Raw genomic sequence first — 20,640 nt, 5'->3', positions numbered from 1 at the left:
GAAGCAGTCTCAGAAGTCGACTCCGAATCTCCTTGGTCCTGGCCCCATAGATGACTGGATTGAGCACAGGAGGCACCAGCACATAGAGGTTCGCCAGAAAGATGTGCACATTCTTGGGGACTCGGTGCTGCCCAAAGCGGTGGGTGAGGAAGGAGAAGAAGGCAGGAATGTAAAAGACCAGGATGACCCCGAGGTGGGAGCCACAGGTACTCAGAGCCTTGTGCCTGGCATCTTGAGACGGCAGGCGGAAGACCGCATGGAGGATAAAGCCATAGGAAATGGCAATGAGGATGCAATCCAGACCCATGGCCAGCAGAGCCACAGTCAGCCCGTAGACAATATTGACCGTGATGTTGGCACAGGCCAGGCGTGCGATGCCCATGTGTTCACAGTATGTGTGTGCCATGACATGGTGACCACAGTAAGGCAGTCGCCGCAGCAAGAAGATGAATGGGGAGACAATGGCCACACTACGGGAGATCCCAACAAGGCTAATAGTGCCTATGACAGTATGGTTGAGAATGATTGTATATCTCAGTGGGTTGCAGATAGCCACATAGCGATCAAAGGCCATGGCAAGAAGAACCGAGGACTCCAGGGCATAGATAGAATGGACACAAAACATCTGTGCCAGGCATCCAGCAAAGGAAATCTCACCAGAATGGAACCACAAAATGGCCAGCATTTTGGGCACAGTGGTGGAGCTGAGAGCCAGGTCAGTGAGTGAGAGAAGGCACAGGAAAAGGTACATGGGAGCATGAAGAGCCCTGTCTGTCACAATGACCAGGATGAGGGCAGCATTCCCAGCCAGAGCTACCAGATACATGGCACAGAAGGGGATGGCAATCCAGACGTGGGCCCACTCCAGCCCTGGGATCCCCGTCAGGAACAGAGTGGCTGGGAGGCTGTCATCACTGAGGTTGGAAGCTGACATTCTGCACAGAAGTAAAGGACTCAATCCAAGCGGTCATGGTATGACTACCCTGTCACTTCAGTTCCTTGGTTCATTCATGTAAAATGATGACCGTTCTATGAAACAGTCTTTCTTTAGGCTGAGAAAAGTATTTGTTAGTAACTTGTCAAGAATCTTAAAGACTCTGTCAGACATCCTAGTTGGGAGACACCAGTCCCTACGTTGGCAAAGCAGCTAGAGGTCCTGCACACTCATCGGCGTGATGGCTGAATTCTGAGCCTTGACAGGGGCAGTTCAAGGGAGAAAATGGATTGTCCTGGGGTTGTTCACAGTGAAGCTATTCTGGAAGGGGAACTTGTTTGTGCTGTGGGAGACTAGGTACTATTTAAAAACGTTCCCCGTTAGTAAACACCTTGTGTACTTAAAAGAAACTTGTGTGGGATTCTGAGAAATTTGAATTTTAGTCCTAATACACTAATAAAATTGATGTGTGACTTTGAGCAAATCTTCTACGTTTTGGCCTGTCCTAGTTCAGAAAAGCCAATCACTCTGTAGTCATTCTCTCCTTTCCATCTGTGCCTTATGTGGTACTGGAATAATCCCGCAACGTCTTGGGGCCTTCTTCCCCTCCCCCCATCTCTACATTTGAAATGGCATCATATGTTTATTACCTTCACAAAGTTTATGGTTCTGCAAAAAATAATACATATGAGATAAAAATTTCAACACCCTAAATAATTGTACCCTTTTTTTTTTTTTGCAAGCTCTTTATCTCCTAACACCCTTCTGGAGAAAATAGAGTGTGATAATGATTTGCACCGTTAATCAATGACAATGTCCAGAGAAGTAAACTGATGTCATCCAGTTCACAAAGCACGTTCATTGTAGAGCAGAAATTAGGGGTCCTGATTCATGTTTCAAGTTTTACTTGACCCAAATGTCCATGCATATGACCCATATCTGATTCTAGTCTCTTTCAAACAAGGCATTTTGTCTAATATCAATTCATAAGGCTGCAAACACTTTGTTATCTGAATTCCAAACTTAAAAGTATTAGGGAGCCCCTCCTATTTGTATTAAGACCTTTGCTGATGACACCAACTGGTCTTGGGCTTGGCCTTGACATATGCCTTGACTATAAGGCAGAGAGGCTTGGGTGGTGGAGGGCAGAGAACTGGAATCACTACCAACTTCCCTTCCCTTCTCTTCCCAGCCTATTCTTGCCCCTTAAGGAAGTTTTCAAGTGAAATTATAAGGCAGTAGTACTCTGTGACCATCTGGGATGTGAGGGCAGAAAACCTATGCTTAGAGCAGAGTTGGATTTTTTCCACCTAGGAAACAATGAGGTATGGGTATTGAGGGAGTGCCACTCTGGTTCTTAATGGCGGCATCCTCCCCAAATTGCCCCAGGGTCTTGTCTTTGAGCTCCCCCTCCCTAACCTAGACCTCAATAATGTAAGTCTGTGTTGTATCATTGAACACAGTTGTCGGGCAACCTGATTTGAAGAACGTACCTGTATGGTAGACACACACTTGCAGGGGGAGCCCGCTGAGGTTGGAGCTCTGTGAGAGGGTGTGCTGAGTGTGAGGCTGTGTGGGAGGGCGCTCGAGGGACAGCTTGTGCAGGAGGTGGGTATCTGAATGCACAGTGTTATTTAAGGAGGTGAAAGCTGTGTTTCAGGGCAGGCTCAGGTGGGTGTGGTGGAGGGGTCTGAATGTGCAATGTGGGTTGAAATGTCTCTGTTCTTTTGTCTGTTCCCTGTTTTCTGGGCTCAGTGATTGTCTTCAGCTCAGCTCTGTGTCCCGGCCTCCTCAGGAATGGCCTTGATCAGCAAGCTTATTTATTGCCTCTGTCTGTGATGCTCAGGAGTGTAAACCAAATTGGTCTCCTCCAGGGATTTGGTCTGTGACGCACATTTTGAGAGAGAGAATGAGAGGGAGTGTTGATAACAGGGGGAAGAATTAGGAAAATCTTCCTTGATGACTTTTCTAGGAAAGAGTAAATGAAACAGCTGGTATATTTTGTTTTAGGTTTTTTCTTCCCTTCTCAACTCTTTCTCTTTTCCTTATTTCCTCCCTCTCTTCTCTTCTCTTTATTTCTGTGTGTCTCATTGAATTCCATCTCACTGAGGATCCATAAGAATTCTGTGCTCCTGGGCAGCAAATAAGGTGGTGGGCACATGCATACATCATTGTACTATAGGCTTCATGTATAAAACATGAGTCTAAAGATAAAATTATCAAGAATTTCATGATGATGTCTGTAGAGTGTTAAGGAAAACACAAGGCCCTTCTGAACATGGGAGATATGCAAGTGCCCTGTTCATTTGCCATGAAGCCAGACCTGGTAAGAAATGACATCCATACTCTAGATAGATCCCCTCAGACACCTGAACTTCAGGCATCCATCAGGTCCCTGCAGGAATGAGTCCCTCTGTCAAAACTCATTCCAGGATTAGATTTTTCTTCCACGACTTCAGAGTACTCTACTCTCTTCCCTGGTAACATACCTCTCTCCTCTCGAATTATTTCAATTTAATGGTCTTCAGAAATTTATACTGTGGTGGCGCCCAGCTGGCTCCATCAGTTAAGCACCCTATTCTTGATTTTGGCTCGCGTCATGATCTCAGGATTTTGAGATTGAGCCCCTTGGTTGGCTCTGCACTGAGAGCAATGGGCTTGGAGTATCTTTGGGATCCTCTCTCCCTCACCCTCTGCCCCACCCCACCCCCACGTTCTCTCTCTCTCTCTAAAATAATAAATAAATAAATCTTAAAAAGAATAATTTTATATGGCAATTTCCTAAAAGAATTTTCAAAATATTATATTCCCCTTTCATAACTTTGACTTGAGTCTAAGAATTTTCATTAAAAGTTTAATGAGTAGAAACAGCTTTAATTCCTAGTATATTGTGAATATTGGCATTTAAAAATAGAAGTCCTATATCATAATTTTTAATTTACCCCATGGAAAGTCTATGCCCTAGAAATTTCCATCTCAGCACTACTCATTTAAAGTATATGAACAACAGTTTCTTACCTGTCAGAAATTTTAAATTATTGCCTTGTCTCTTTGAAGTTGGTCCACTATCCCACATGAGTATTTTTTGCTTGAATATCTCAGTATGATAACTCTTATATACTTGTAATAATACAAGGAATTATTTTACTTCCTTTAAGACTAGTTTCCAAATGTTGAAATGTTTCATTATAACAATTATTATAATCATACACTAATCAAAGCAATATGAAAACTTTTAAATTTTATAAATTATAGACATAAGCCTAATTTGCCTTGAAAATATTATTCCTTAATGAGGTTGATGGATGATACTTTTTTCCAAATTACCTCATATATTCACAAGTCAATATTGAGTCAACGTAGTGGGTTCATATTTATTTATTTATTCTTAATTTTATTTTCATAAAAGTAAGCTCTAAGGACCCTTGTTTCTGTAAAGCAACTTAGTTGGGAATGGAGAGAGTTTTGTTTCTGCATTGTGGCAAACAAACCATAATTGAGAGTAACTGCTGTAATCAACGTTGATCCTAAAGGAAGACGTTCTGGCAAAGGAGAGTGCGCTTATGTCTGTGACCGAGACCTATGAGGGGCGATTCCAGCCAGGTGGTGCCGGTATTTCTGAGGGACGTGACAGTGTGGGTTCAGAGTACAGCACAATAAAACAGTGCACTTGGGCCTACTGTTTCTTTCTCTCTCTTTATTTTTTAAAGATTTTATTTATTTATTTGAGGGAGAGAGAGTGCAAGCAGAGAGGAGGGGCAGAGAGAGAAGGAGTGGTAGATTCTCCGTTGGACAGGGAGCTGATGTCGGGCTTGATCCCAGGATCCCTGATCATGACCTGAGCCAAAGGCAGACACTTAACCAACTGAACCACCCAGGCACCCCTGGAACCTACTGTTTCTATTAGAATCAACTGCTATTGCCAAAGACAAAAACAGATGCTTGGGTGACGGTAATAAGAAAAGAATATATATATGATTTTTGCTGAAAAACATTAATTTTTACATACAAAAAGTTCAACAAATTCCAAGTATGATAAACTTAAAAAGACACAGTTAACGGAAGTCAGCAAAGGACTATCCATAAAGGTACTGGAACTCTAATCAGGCTTCTATAATAACTTAATAAGGGATGAAATTATGGCTAAATGGAAACGAACCTGACTATTAGAGGAGTGGAGAGTAAAGGGAGAAAATATGGTTTTATTGCACGCTAATCATATTCCCAACACTGTCTAACTTTTAGACACCAGTTATAACAATTGTGTGAGCTCAGATAATGCAAGACTTAGACAAGTTATAAAACTGAAATAGTAATGTTTTGAGAACTTACATAACTTTTACATCCTATATTTACGTATTTATTTAGCATTTTATGTTTCAGACAGTATTGTAAGATTTCTACATACATTCAGTAATTTGTCAATCCTCACCACAACCTCAAGAGTTAAATATTATCATTATCCCATTTACAGTCGACCAGAATAAGGAGAAAAGGATTTAGCAACATGCTTAAAGCACAAAACTAGTAAATGGAGGAGCCACCATTCAAACACAAACACTTTGATTCCTTTTTTCGTGCTCTTAGCCACTGCCCAAATTTTAGATTTCAGATTCAAATGCACACTGAATGTTCTTTTTGTTTCTCAACTCACTTCCCGGTAAAATATTGCAACTATGAGGTGCAGTGTGAATTCCAGACAGGATTGCCTTTCTTCTTGGCAAATTTTAGTCCCTTCTGAGATGACAGGAAAAAATATGATCTTGTTCGGGGCAATTTAGAATTGCCCACATTCACCATCATAATCAACACATCTAATTTATCTGATCATTCTCTTCCAGTGTTTCCTCCTGGGTCTCACATGGTAGGCTCCCATCCATGTACAAGCTTCTAGACAAGTAGCCTGCCCATTTAGCAGTCTTTATCATTTCCAAGTGCTGCTTGGAACTCATACTGAGCCCTTTCCTCAAGTGAAGCAGCCTCAGAAGTCGACTCCGAATCTCCTTGGTCCTGGCCCCATAGATGACTGGATTGAGCACAGGAGGCACCAGCACATAGAGGTTTGCCAGAAAGATGTGCACATTCTTGGGGACTCGGTGCTGCCCAAAGCGGTGGGTGAGGAAGGAGAAGAAGGCAGGAATGTAAAAGACCAGGATGACCCCAAGGTGGGAGCCACAGGTACTCAGAGCCTTGTGCCTGGCATCTTGAGACGGCAGGCGGAAGACCGCACGGAGGATAAAGCCATAGGAAATGGCAATGAGGATGCAATCCAGACCCACGGCCAGCAGAGCCACAGTCAGCCCATAGACAATATTGACCGTGATGTTGGCACAGGCCAGGCGTGCGATGCCCATGTGTTCACAGTATGTGTGTGTCATGACATGGTGACCACAGTAAGGCAGTCGCCGCAGCAAGAAGATGAATGGGGAGACAACAGCTATACTCCGGAGTATGCCAGCAAGGCCAATTCTGCCTATGACAGTATGGTTGAGAATGGCTGTATATCTCAGTGGGTTGCAGATAGCCACATAGCGATCAAAGGCCATGGCAAGAAGAACCGAGGACTCCAGGGCATAGATAGAATGGACACAAAACATCTGTGCCAGGCATCCAGCAAAGGAAATCTCACCAGCATGGGACCACAAAATGGCCAGCATTTTGGGCACAGTGGTGGAGCTGAGAGCCAGGTCAGTGAGTGAGAGAAGGCACAGGAAAAGGTACATGGGAGCGTGAAGAGCCCTGTCTGTCACAATGACCAGGATGAGGGCAGCATTCCCAGCCAGAGCTACCAGATACACAGCACAGAAGGGGATGGCAATCCAGACGTGGGCCCACTCCAGCCCTGGGATCCCCGTCAGGAACAGAGTGGCTGGGAGGCTGTCACCACTGAGGTTGGAAGCTGACATTCTGCATGGAAATAAAGGGCCAGCCTTTCTACCTATTTAACATTGGATAAGTTCCACAATATTTTTGAGACTCAAGTTTCTCATCTATAAGTTGGAAATGACAACACCCAGCTTCCTTATCTCACATTATATTTTGTGGGTAGGAAAGAGTTAAGTATATGGGATTTAAATGTTTGGACACAAAAAATAATGTCCTCCCCATTTATGTAAGCTCTTTTTCCTATAGCCACTTTTTGGAGTCATATTGAGTATTATAATTATTCTGTCTGTTTCACCAAGGGGAAGCCCAATTTCAGAGAAATAAACAAATGCGATCCAGATCACAAACCAAGTTACTCTCAGACTGAAATTGCATCTCAAGTTTGGTGTTTTCATCTCACTTAGCCTCACTTATATGACCGATACTTGGAATTCCTAATTTTCCTTGCAGATACTCTAATATCAGTATCTAATGCTGCAATCACTTTACTCATTATCTGGACTTCGAAGAGACAGATACTAGTGAAAGCCCCTCCTAGTTGCCTGGGGACTTCGAGTGATGCCCCGGCCTCTGGAGGAAAAGAGTATGAGTGGTGGAATGGAGGGTTGGAGTCACTACCAGGGAGAGAACCCCTGTTCTCCCTTCCCAGCCTATTCTTTCTGGCAAAGGAAGATTTCCAAAGACTCCTGTAAGGAAGTTACTACTTTGTGAGCTACTCTGCCGTTCTATGTGGGTACCAGAAGGCCTAGGTCCAGACAAAGTTGTTTTCCAGGGGAACAATGTGACAAAGATGCGTGCTGGAGCCACACTCTGAGTGGAATGTGGGCATCCTTCCAAATTCATCCCACTCAGCCTTGGCTCTGTGTCACTATGAAGCCTTGGAGACCTAGACTTTAATAACTGAACTCTGAGTTCTTTCTTGGCACATTTTTTCCCCCTGTAATCTGATTTCAAAAACATACCTGTGTCAAGCGACGTGTGTTCACAAGTTGAGCATGCTGAGGCTGGAGGTCTGTGACGGGTGTCACCTGTGAGCATGCGGCCGCGTGGAGAGAACGTGGTAGAGCGACAGCTTGTGCAGGGGATGCGTGTCTGAACGCAGTGGTTTCTTCAGGGATCTGAAAGCTGTGTTCTTTTGAAGGATGGATGGAGTGATTTGAAGGATGATCGGGGCCGAGTGTGGAATCTGGGTTCAAAAGTCTGATCTGCCCTCACTTTTGTGAGCTCACTGACTATCTTCAGCTTAATTCTGAGTTCTAGCCTCCTCTGGTCAAAGAATTTGATAAGTGAGGTTATTTATTGACTCTCTCTGATGCTCAATTATGAAAACCCAAGGCTGTTTGCTCTAGAGATTTGATCCATGGTGCTCATTCTTAGGGAGACAATTGGGAGGGGTTGAAAAAAGAGCAAGAAATGAAGAAAGAATATTTTCCCTAGGGAATTTTCAAGGAAAGTGGAAATAAAATCTATTAAGTTTTATGTTTCTCTTCTCTTACTTCCCCTTTTCTTTCCTTTTCTTCTTTTTCTGCTTTCCCCCTTAACTGTGGTATCTCTGAATTTCCACGTATAGTGGCCCATGGTGTTCTGTGAACACCCGGTATCATGAATGCTGTATGTAAATCGGGTGGTTAGAAATGACAGTGGGGAGGCCTAGGCTCTGTTGTTACCCTTCATAAGTTCAAAAATAAGTTACTAAGAATTTTAAGAACACGGCAGTAGAATACTAAATCAAATACAGGACCCGTCCGAGCACAGGCATTATGCCACTGTACCGGTTTTACACCCACAGACCTCGCCCTAGGAGTGAAGCCCTCGGTTCTCTAGCCAGATGCACTCAGATCCTTTGACATTACCCATCTATCAAGCCTTTGCAGAAAAGGTTCCTTCCCTCAAAACCTTCAGAGTGCTGCACTCTTTTCCCTTGTCCATGCTTGTCTCCTCTCATGTTTTTTTTTTTAATTAATTTATTTGAGAGAGAGAGAGAGAGAGAGCATGCACAAGAGAGTGGGGGAGGGGCAGAGGGAGAGGGAGAGAGAATCTCAAGCAGACTCCTTGCAAAGCAAGGAGATCACGTCCTGAACTGAAACCAAGAGTCAGACACTCAACCTACCGAGCCATCCAGGCAGCCCTCCTCTCATGTAAATACAAACCAGGGATCTTCAAAATTTTTGCCTAGGTACTTCCCAAAAGAATTTTGCAACAGTATATACTCCCTCAAAAATGTTAAGTTGACATCAAAAAATTATCATTTACTATTTAAATATTAGAAAAAGATACAATATACAGTATAGTGTGAATATTGATGTTTTTAAGATAAAAATACCGCATCAGTCTTTTAAGTGTATTCTATGGAATGTGTACAGCCTTGAAATTTTCTTCCCCTCATTTATTATCTATTTAAAAATACATGAACAGGGTTTCCATAACTGTTATATATATATATATANTATATATATATATATATATATATATATATTTAGAGAGAGAGAGAGCATGAGTGGGGGGTGGGGGATGGGACAGAGGGAGAAGGAGAGAGAATTCAAAGCAGACTGCACACTAAGCATGGAACCCAACATGGGGCTCAGTCTCACGACCCTGAGATCATGACCTGAGCTGAAATCAAGAGTCAAACGCTTAACTTACTGAGCCACCCAGGCTCCCCTGTAACTGTCATAAATTTAACATTACTATTTTGTCTCTTTGAAGTTGGCCCATTTTCCTACATATTAATTTTTGTGCTTAAAAATCTTGTGATGATCCCTCCTCCTTCCTTGCTTGCAGTAAAAATTTATATGCAAATTGGAATTATTATTTTATTTTCTTCGATCAATAGGCTCTGAGTGTTAAAATGTTCTACAATTACAATTATTTTAAGTACACATTAATACAAGCAATAAAAAGAAACTTTAATTTCATAAATTATTACACATAAACCTATTTTTAATACAAAGTTTTTAATAAGATTGATGGGGGTTTTCTTATTATTCCTTCAATGAATTTATATATTCAAAAATCAATATTGATGGTATGAGACAAGGTTCATCCTTAGTTATCTCCATATAATTTTTATAAAACTAAGTTCTGGGAAATCTTGTTTTTAAATCAGTAGTTACAAGTGGAAGGAGTTTGAGTTGCTTGGTACACTGACTTAATAGAGACTCAGTGAGTGCTGGAATCAATTTCTGCTGTGAGAGAAGAGATTCTGCTGGTAGAAGCTTGAAGGAGAGTGCCCACAGAGCTGGGGCCCAGACCTTTAAGAACGGGCCACCAGGAGCTGGCGCTGGTACGTGTAAGTTGTATGACAAGGCTGTTTGGAGGTAGGTGTTTTACAAACTGGAACCAGCTCCTTTTATATGAATCAACTGCTATTGCCAAGGATAAAACAGTTGCTTGGGTGACAATGACAGAAGCAGAAAGCTAACAGGAAAAGTAAATCTCTTCTTTGAGCTTCCAGTCTGCATCTAATGGCTCCTATTGGCAGAGCCTAACAATATATTTAATTGTAGAACTTTCAGAAACTGCCAAAATACTATCATTTAAAGCCACCTATTATTCTTAGAATAAATATGTATAAGGCAGGGAAAGCAAACCCTAGCTGGTATGTGGTGATGTAATTAATAAAGTGGCTTGCTCTGAGCCAGTTATTGAAATTAGCCCTCTACTTGTTGCTTAGGACCCAGAGAAGAACACAAGAAAGCATGAAATTGAATTTTAATTTTTTTTTCAGATGACTGAATTTTTATAGCTTAATTTATAATCATAATCCTAAGAAAGTTAAAATCAGTATCATAAAAATCCATCTCTTCCTATCAGAGACAGTTTTTCTGGCAATTTAGGCTTCGTTCCATCCAACTGGCTCCTGGTTATCTATCCTGGACCAATCTTATCAGCTAGCTTCTCTGGTGGTACCCCTAGGACTGCTTAACACTTAAGAAAAAAACCACCAATATCCATAAATTAACATACTATGAATTTGCAGCCTCATATTTCAGCTTTACCAAGCAAATATTCTATTTGATACAGTTAATTTTCTCTATCATTCCCCTTAACTGCCATTTCAAACACCCACTGATCTCTTAGAACTTCCTGCACCACTTATGCTAAGCAGCTAAACTATTTAGAATTTGGTGACTACTTAAATAGGTATGAAGAAGCCATGAGAGAAAGGATGTGTGGAGTGATAGTTGGCTTTTAGCCTTGGCTTCCAAAGTCATGCCACTCATTAAGAAGAGGAATCTAAGAAGAAAAAAGTTTAGGGGCGTCTGCCTTCGGCTCAGGGCGTGATCCCAGTGATCTGGGATCGAGCCCCACATCAGGCTCCTCTGCTATGAGCCTGCTTCTTCCTCTCCCACTCCCCCTGCTTGTGTTCCTTCTCTCACTGGCTGTCTCTGTCTCTGTCAAATAAATAAATAAAATCTTAGAAAAAACAATACGTAAGAAGAAAAAAGTTTATATTCATATTTTGGACATTTTGATTTTAAAGTTCTTATGAAACAGCAAATTAAAGGTGCAAAGTAATCAGTTGGAAAACAAGAAATAAATTAGAGCAGGATATACAAATGAGTTAGTGTGTTTCAAAGATAGTGAAAATCTGATTTTTCTTCCAAGGTTCAGAGAAAAGACATAGAGTCAAAACCGAAGCTAGCTTAGAAAAGAACCATGGATAATGTTAATATTTAGGAGAGAATGGAGGGAAAGCCATTTGTAAAGGAAAATGAAGAGAGGCACCGAGATATGTGGAGGACCTGGAAAGAGTGACATTACTGCTCTAAGAAAGGATAAAAAAATCAAGAGAAAAGTGAAGTCAACTGAATCAGTCTCTGCACTGAGAGTCCATTGTATTTAGTAATGTGGAGGTCAGTGGTGACCTTGGAAGCATAGTTTTATGGTGTGACATCACTAAAATATAGTCTGTTACGGAGTTAACGAGAAACAAGAAAGAAGAGACAGTGAGAAGAGGCGGTGGCCCATAAGCATGTCCATTAGTAGGTCACAATGTATCCACTTTCCCTAAGCTGTAGAAAGTGCACCTCTCCTTGTAAGACGAGGAATAGAAGGGTTTGGATGTTTCAGCTAAAAAGCCAATAGGTCAGAAGTAGAGAGATGAGTTAAGACCAATCAATACCTAAAGAATTATACATGCCTCTGTCACTGTTTAGCTTTTATTTTATTTTTTTTTTTAAGATTTTATTTATTTGACAGAGATAGAGACAGCCAGCGAGAGAGGGAGCACAAGCAGGGGGAGTGGGAGAGGAAGAAGCAGGCTCATAGCAGAAGAGCCTGACGTGGGGCTCAATCCCATAACGCCAGGATCACGCCCTGAGCCGAAGGCAGACGCTTAACCGCTGTGCCACCCAGGCGCCCCCACTGTTTAGCTTTTAAACTAAGAGAGATCTGTTTTGAAGAGCTTAAGCAGGGAGATTTGGGTTTTTAAAAATCACTCTGCCAGTGGAGGGACGGAATGGCTGAGTGCTGGCAGATTTGGTGCAGGGGCCAACAGAAGTCTGTTCTGGGAATTCAGGTGTTGAAGGTCTCCTCTTGGGCAGATATGGTATCAATGAAATGGCAAAACAATTTGAAGAAATTTTACAAGATGTGACAACTAATCAGACAACACAGTTGAGACAAAATAGTTAATGATGCATAGAAACGTTCAGGCCGTGGCTGATACTGTCAGTGCCCTTAATAAGAACGAAGGGGGGGGCGCCTGGGTGGCACAGCGGTTAGGCGTCTGCCTTCGGCTCAGGGCGTGATCCCGACGTTACAGGATCGAGCCCCACATCAGGCTCCTCTACTATGAGCCTGCTTCTTCCTCTCCCACTCCCCCTGCTTGTGTTCCCTCTCTCGCTGGCTGTCTCTATCTCTGTCGAATAACTAAATAAAATCTTTAAAAAAAAAAATAAAAATAAGAACGTAGGGGAAGAAAATAGTGGACCTTTGCCTGTCTTTCCTCGTGAAAGCAGAAAACCCCTTTTGGTTCTTCCTGTCCGTTCCTGAGCACTCTCCAAAGTCCTGTTACTGACCGGAAACAGTGTCTCAGATTCCCATGCTGTCTGCTCTCTCTATTACAAATCTAGATTAATCGAGAAAGTGTGGTACTCATGTAAGGGGTAAACATATAGGCTAACAGAAAAGAATGAACAGCTCACAAGTAAACCCATACATTTATGGTCAATGGATTTTCAACAGTGGTATGAAGACTGTTTAATGGGTAAATAATAATCTTTTCAACAAATGTTGCTGGGATAATTGGATATCCACATGAAAAAGACTGGAGAGGGATCTGTCTCAATTTATATATAAAAATTAACTCAAAATTTAAAAAATTAACTCAAAATAGATAAAAAAATCTAAATGTAAGGTGTAAAACTATTACACCTTTAGAAGAAAGTTTAGGTGTATTAGACAATGGTTGTTTTGGTACAACACCAAAAGCGCAAGCAACCAAAGAAAAAATGGATAAATTGGACTTAATAAAAAACAAATGAGAAACAAACTGAGGGCTTCAGAGGGGAAGGGGGTGGGGGAATGGGATAGACTGATGATGGGTAGTAAGGAGGGCATGTATTGCATGGTGCACTGGGTGTTATACACAGCTAATGAATCATCGAACTTTACATCAGAAACCAGGGAGGTACTGTCTGGTGACTAACATAATATAATAAAAAAAATTTTTTTTTAATAAAATAAAAAAAAAAACAAATCTTTTGTGCTTCTAAGGATAGTGTCATGAAAGTGGAAAGACAACCCACAAAATGGAAAACAAATAATTTGCACATCATATATCTGACAATAGTTTCATATCCAAAATATATAAAGATCTCCTACAACTCAACAACAAAAAGTCAAATGAACCAATTTTAAAAAGGGCAAATGATTTGAATAGACATCTTGGCAAAAACAGACATACAAAGAGCCAACAAGCACATGAAAAGATGTTCAGTTTCATCAGTCATTTGGCAAATGCAAATCAAGATCACTATGAGATACCATTGCACACATATTAGGAAAACAAAACAGGAAATAACAAATATTAGCAAAGATGGGGAGTGTTCAGAATTCTCAAGCATTGCTGGTGAAATATAAATTCATGAAGCCACTTTGGAAAACCATTTGGCTTTTCTTCCAACAGTTGAACCTTGAGTTACCGAATGACTCAGCAGTTTTACTCCTGGGTATATACTCTAAAGAACTGAGGACATATTTCCATACAAAAGCTTACACATTAATATTAAAAGAAGCATTATTTGTAGCTCCAAAATGAGAACAATTCAAATACCCATCAAGTGACCAATAGACAAAATGTGGTCTATGTAGACAATGGAAAATTATATCAGAAATGGAGCACTGATACATAATGAACCTTGAAAACATGATAAATGAAAGAAGCCAGACACAGTCAGCAGCACATTTTATTACACTTAGATGAGACATTCAGAAATAGTCAAGTCCAAAGCAATAGAAAGTAAATGAGTTGTTGCCAGGGCGCTAGGATAAGTGATGAAGCTTTTTTTCAGAGTCATGAAAACGTTCTGCACCTAGATAACGGTGATGATTGCACAACTTTGCAAATACACCAAAGCTCACTGACTTGTACCCTTAAAAACTGAATTTTACAGGGTGTGAATTATATGGTAATAGCAAAATTTTAGAATTTTAGAAAGGAAATCATAGGGTCTTGTAATCTTTGAAACTTATAAGTTCAACTGCCAGCTGTTTATGCGACACTACAGATGTGACACCATACATAAAGCAGATGCAAGCCCTAGGTTTGGTTAGGGTACTGAGAAGGGGGTCAGGGTTGTCCCAGATAGTCGCTAGTGGCCTTATGGGAAAGCCAGACATTTATAGGCATAGGATGAGAGAGAATAGTTGTCATTTATTTTATCCTTTTTTTCCCCTTCTGTGTTCTCTGTTTTTGAGGGAGGTTGCATAGGGAAAGGCAAAGACAAGAAAGATAATCAAATATGAAAGAAAGGATAAGCAGGGAAAAAGATAAAGATTGTAGTGATTAATAGGTGTATGATGTATGTTCCAGGGTCACTGCTGGATAAAAATTTTTATTAGGTTTTCTGAAAATGTTAAGTGAATAAATGAACAGTCTATGTTTGGACACAGCCCTGCCACTCAGTGGTATTATAACTTTGGAGCTAATTTAAGCCCGCGGGCCCTAATTTTTCTTATCCGTAAAATGGGAAGTGAACATTTCTGGTTCAGTTGGTTAAGCGTCTGCCTTTGACTCAGGTCATTAGCCCAGAGTTCTGGGATTGAGCCGGGAGTCAGGCTGCCTGCTCAGCGGGGAGCCTGCTTCTCCCTCTGCCTGCTACTCCCCCTGCTTGTGCTCTCTCTCTCTCTGCCAAGAAAATAAATAAAATCTTAAAAAAAAAAAAGTGAACGTTTCTTTCTAAGTGTGGTTGTTAGAACAGAAAGAGATAAAACTCAGAAAGTTCTTGATGGAGCTTAGGAAACACTGTAAACACCCAGTATCATTGATGATTGTTGCATTTCTATCACCTAACACCCAAGCCAGCCCTACATTCTGGCTTCCCAAAGTCCCGTTAAGAAGACAGCCCTGGAGTGGGGACTTGGTGTGGGGAAAGGAAACCCTGGAGCTGAAGATCAGGAAGAATGAGCTATATTCTTAGCTTCCCATTTACTAGCACTGGCCCCCCTGGTGCTCACACCTCATCTTCTGCCAGAGCTGTCTTAAAACTCATATTTGAGAGAATCTCAGAAGCCACGAAGACATGGTGTGGGGGCAGGTAAGCCCCGCTCAGCTAGGAGGAGAGGAGGCATTACTTCGGCCTTGGCAAACAGATCTGACTCACCCGTGGGAATAGACAGCAAGCAGAGTCCACTGGGATTCTGCTGTGAGGAACGTAATCCCAGCAGGGTTTGACTGGGGGATATTAAGGGTTTACCATAGCAAGGCCCTCCACTGCTCAGAGCCTGACAGGCAGCTCCTATGAAATGTGGTGTGCGTAAGGTCTTCGACAGCCTTGGCCTAGCTTGGGGAAAACACACCCCGTCCTCGTGGAACACTTGGGGCATCTCCCTGTGACGTTCTCAGTATTCTCAAGAGGTGTTCTTGGCCTTATTTCTCTTTTTTCTTCCTCTCCGTGTTTCATGGTCTGGTTACTGTCTTCCTAAGATTCCTTCTCTGGTCTGGCATTCCCCTTCCCTCACTTGACTCTCCCATTTCCATAGTATTTCCTCTATATTCTTTATCCCCTTCTCTTTGTCTCTTCCCTGCCCTTCGGTTCTTCTCTGTCTCTTTAGCATGTCTCTCTTCATCTTCTGGCCCACTTTCGGCTTTGCATAAACACTGGGTAAACAAGGAACAGAGAAGAACATTCCGCTGAACTCTAACATCTCTAATTAGGACCAGAAAGAGGTGCTGACACTGACCTTTTGCAGCAGCAGGCTTTTACTCAAGACAATTCTAGACTTCCGAGAGTGGAACGTGTGCTGGGATGGAACGAAATCCAGGGGTGGGTGCTCAAGAAGGGAGTGACCCATGGGATCTCCTTAAGACCATCGCCTCTAAAACCCTCAGTTAGTTTCTTTGTGTGGTCCTAGTGAGAACTCATGACACCATGCAGGTTTCCCAAGGCTTCTCTGGTTCATCCTCCTGCTTCTTCCAGTCCAGGGATGTGGCTCAGCAGCCCCACCCTTCGGCAGTAGTTCTCTGAAACTTTGTCCCAGACCCTTATCCCTCTAGCAGGGAATTTCTCTCTGATTTCTAATCCGATTGTTCATTGATATAATGCCGGCTTTATGGCAGAGAGAATGCAAGTTTCCCCCCCAAAATACATAAAATAATAAATTACTCAGTGGTGAGTAATTTCATCCAAGTGTTAGGAACTAGCCATGAGACGTAGAGGGCCTCTAATACCTGTATTCCAGAACTAGGTTCCAAGGAGTTTTGGACATTATGAAATATACCTAAATATAGCTCCCTCCCCAAAATGTTGTTTCTGAAATTCCACAGTACAAGGAAGATGGCAAATGCATAGATTACTCCTTTATCACCCCTCCTCACAACCTCGTTTGGGCTGGTATAAGGCAGTGTTTCTCATTTTCTACTCCAGTTGAACTTGACAGACTCTGCGCTGAAAAACACTTGTCTGTTACAGAAAAGAAAGAATGCTATTCTTGAACAACTCATAGGAAAAAATAAGGTAACGGAAAGAATGTTTTTAGCATTATAGTTTTTCTCTCTTAATAATTCTTAAGCTTTTGCAATTGACTTCTGCTTGTCTACACCATAAGCTATTATGTGATAACAAGTGTTTTAAAATACATATATTGAAGTTTAATATAAATACATTCAATGACTTTTGTGCTTTTGGAAAGCACAATGTACTATTTATTTTCCATCTAAACATGCTCTTAAAATAATAACTTTTAAATAATAACAATAATAGCAAGGCTTCTATAATGCTTACTGTGGGCAGGGCCTGTTTTAAGTCCAAGTTCTCTCTCTCGCCCTCTCTCTGTTTCTCTCTTTCGATCTTACATATGCCTGTATCCATACCCATAGGGCAACTCTCTTTTATCCCTGTCTTAAAAGTAAAGAAACAGGGCAAGAGAGTTTAAGAAATTTACCTAATGTCACTGGAACTCAAACCCAGGATGTTTTGGTGCCATGCTCTTAATTAGTAATTCTCTGATGCCTCTTGAGATATTCCAATTTTCCAGGGCTTCTGCATGGATGCGTCCAGTGTGAAATGTGGGTTGTAGACCATGTAAGCACCTCATGGTGGAGATTGGATTAGTGAAATCTGGTTCAAGCCATGTAACTGCCTTCCAAGAAAACCTGGACCACTTCTCTTCCCTTTCTTGGATACTTGGTTCCTCATATGTCAGGATGGATGTAAGTGTGAACATATCGTGGGGAGTAGCTAAGATCATGGGTATGCAAGCTTAGGCATCTGGACGAGAGCTGTGATAAGGATTACTTGGGAGGCATCCAGAGGGCTACTGATGAAACTTAGTGAGCTGGTCAACTACCCTGAAGAACTGTTAATCTACTCTTTTTCTGAAAGATGTCTAAGAAAGAAGTCTTTCTTTCAATGGTTAGCATTTCATGACTTCCGCCGCATCCTCACAGTGTATTTTAGGAACAAAATCTATGTGTAATCACATTTAATAAACCTTTATGTTGCTTTTCCTTCCTAGGAACAACAGTAGTCTTAGACACAAGTTATAATTTCTCCAAAAAGTTGGATTGGCTGGTAACAAATGTCCCCAGCTTCTCATGGGTTACTTCACAGTCAATGCCTCTGATGCTCCCACCTTTATCCTGACGGGCTTCCCAGGAATGGGGGCCATGGAGTCCTGGCTATCCTTCCCTCTCCTTCTGCTCTACGCTGTCTCCATTGTGGGAAATGCCCTGATCCTCTTCATTGTTAAGGAGGAGACTAGCTTGCACCAGCCCACGTACTACTTCTTGTCTCTCCTTTCAGTCAATGACTTGGGAGTGTCCTTTTTCACACTGCCGACTGTGCTGGCTGCTCTCTGCTTTCGCACCCGGGTGATTTCCTTTAATGCCTGCTTGGCCCAAATGTTTTTCATCCACCTCTTCTCTTGGACAGAGTCTGGCATCCTTCTGGCTATGAGCTTCGATCGCTACGTGGCCATCTGCAACCCCCTGCGCTATGCTACAGTGCTCACTAATGCCCGCATTGTGGCAGTGGGCCTGTGTACTGTCCTCCGAAGCTTTGCCCTCATCCTAGTCTTCGGCTGCTGCTGCACAGGCTGCCCTTCTGCCACCCCCAGAACGTTCTCTCCCATGCCTACTGCCTTCACGTGGATATGATTAAGCTGGCGTGTACTGACGTCTCCCTCAATAGCCACTATGGGCTGTCCATTGTGCTATTCACCTTTGGCCTGGACTCTGCACTCATACTCATCTCCTATGTACTAATCTTGCGATCAGTGCTTGCCATTACCTCCCAAGAGGAGCGCATCAAGACACTGAACATGTGCGTGTCCCACATCCTGGCTGTGCTCGTCTTCTATGTGCCCATGGTGAGCGTGTCCATTGTGCATCGCTTTGGTGCTGGCCTGCCCCATGCTGTCCATATCCTCATGTCTATTCTCTACCTTTTTGTGCCTCCCATGCTCAATCCTATCATCTACTCCATTAAGACAAAGGAGATACGTCGCAGGCTCCTCAAGGCACTTGTTAGGGTTAAGTCCTGAGTCTCTGGTAGAGCTAGACACTGTGGAAAATTCGGTGTTGAAGTTCTAACCAGTCAGACAGAGAATGTTAGTGCTACACTCTAAGATATAGGATCAATGATCAGACATTTAGTCTGGTATATTGGGCCAATACCTGTCAGGACCATCTTGGGTCTTATCCATAAATCAACTATTTCAATGCCCTTTAGACAGAGAAAAACGGTCCCTTTTCAAGAATAACCCAAAGAATGTCAACCATCACTAGAGAGTAGGGTTATTTTCTGGAAGAGCAGGGAACTATCTTCAAGATACTTGGTGACGTGATACTTGGACTTCTGGTTATGGGCCTGCACACTTCTGAGAAAGACAAGGGCAAAGAGGAGTTAATTACGGCCTAGATATCACATCTGTACCAGTATGCAAGTTTAGCTCGGGTGATTGGTTTCTGACATTGCCAGGAGTCAGAATTCCCATCATGCTGTTTGAAAAAATCAAATTTTAGAGTTTGACAGCTGTGACAGTTAATATTACAGATAAACTTAACTGAGCCACAAGGTTTCTAGATATTTGGTTAAACATTATTTCTGTCTGTATCTGTGAGGGTGTTTCTGGATGAGATTAGCAATTGAATTGGTAAACTGAGTAAAGTGTGTTGCCTGCCCCAGCGTAGGTGGGCCTCATCCAATCCATTGAACGCCTGAATAAAATAAAAGTCCAAGTATGAAAGAAAGAAATCTCCGTCTGATTGTCTCTAAGTAGGGACATTAGTCTTCTCTTGCCCTTGGTCTTAGGTTTGTCCTGAAGCATATGCTGTTGATGTTCCCGGTTCTCAGGTCTTTAAATCTGGACTGGAACTATACCATCAGTTCTCCTGGGTCTGGACTTCTGGGTCTCCATAACTGTGAGAGCCAATTCCTTATAATAAATATAATAAATCTCTTTATTCACGCATCTTATTGGTTCTGTTCCTCTTGGAAGCCCTGACTAATCCAACAGCTACAGTATTTAAGTAGTCAAAATTAGACTTTAGGATTCCTGGTATGTTCTTTTCACATGGGGGATCCTGAAATATATAGGCACTTGACTCTGCCAACCGCCACTGAACTTGACAGCTCTATGCTTATGTCTCTGCCATGACCTTTCCCTCTTTTATATCTATCTGCTTTCCCCTCATGGAATCTGAGCTCCATAAGCAGCAACTTTGTCAACCACTTTGTCCATCCACTTCAGACAGACTATAGACCCTCCATTGAGATAATGCCTGATGATGCTAGAGCAATAATGAAAGAATAAGTGAAAAAATGAATGATTAAATAATGATGAATGAATAAGAGAAGAAAGTCATAAGTGAATAAATTAATGAATGAACATATGAACTAATAATATATTTTTTTATTATTTTTTTATTTTTTAATAATAATTTTATTATGTTATGTTAGTCACCATACAGTACATCCCTAGTTTTTGATGTAATGTTCCATGATTCATTACTTGTGTATAACACCCAGTGCACCATGCAATACATGACCTCCTTACTACCCATCACCGGCCTATCCCAATCCCCTACCCCCTCCCCTCTGAAGCCCTCAGTTTGTTTCCCAGAGTCCATAGTCTCTCGTGGTTCATTCCCCCTT

At 41.9% G+C, this 20,640-nt stretch overlaps 3 protein-coding genes across 3 annotated transcripts in view; 1 reads left to right on the top strand and 2 right to left on the bottom strand.

Annotated features, from left to right (window-relative positions):
• The window catches only part of LOC100470206 (olfactory receptor 52D1), a 1,110-nt gene extending 176 nt beyond the window's left edge, over positions 1-934 (bottom strand). The window contains exon 1 of the mRNA XM_034667612.1: positions 6-934. Coding sequence (XP_034523503.1) covers positions 6-934 — 929 coding nt within the window. The remainder of the gene's footprint in view (positions 1-5) is intronic.
• Positions 935-5,748: 4,814 nt separating this feature from the next.
• On the bottom strand, positions 5,749-6,840 carry LOC100479013 (olfactory receptor 52D1). Its single transcript, XM_034667611.1, has one exon. The coding sequence runs from the start codon at positions 6,838-6,840 to the stop codon at positions 5,749-5,751; it is 1,092 nt and encodes a 363-aa protein (XP_034523502.1).
• Positions 6,841-18,080: 11,240 nt separating this feature from the next.
• On the top strand, positions 18,081-19,027 carry LOC100479268 (olfactory receptor 51I2-like). The gene is given in 2 exon segments (XM_011233445.1): positions 18,081-18,555; positions 18,558-19,027. Coding segments are annotated over 2 exon segments (945 nt in total).
• The last annotated feature ends 1,613 nt before the right edge of the window (positions 19,028-20,640 follow it).

The sequence above is a fragment of the Ailuropoda melanoleuca genome, chromosome 8 (assembly GCF_002007445.2).
Source record: "Ailuropoda melanoleuca isolate Jingjing chromosome 8, ASM200744v2, whole genome shotgun sequence".
NCBI classification, from domain to species: Eukaryota; Metazoa; Chordata; class Mammalia; order Carnivora; family Ursidae; genus Ailuropoda; species Ailuropoda melanoleuca.
The sequence above is the reverse complement of the archived record's forward strand: the minus strand, read 5'-3'. Positions and strand labels throughout refer to the sequence as shown.

What these genes read in the sequence shown, in the direction of transcription:
- LOC100479013 (XM_034667611.1), bottom strand. Translation starts at nt 6,840, where the DNA reads ATGTCAGCTTCCAACCTCAGTGGTGACAGCCTCCCAGCCACTCTGTTC.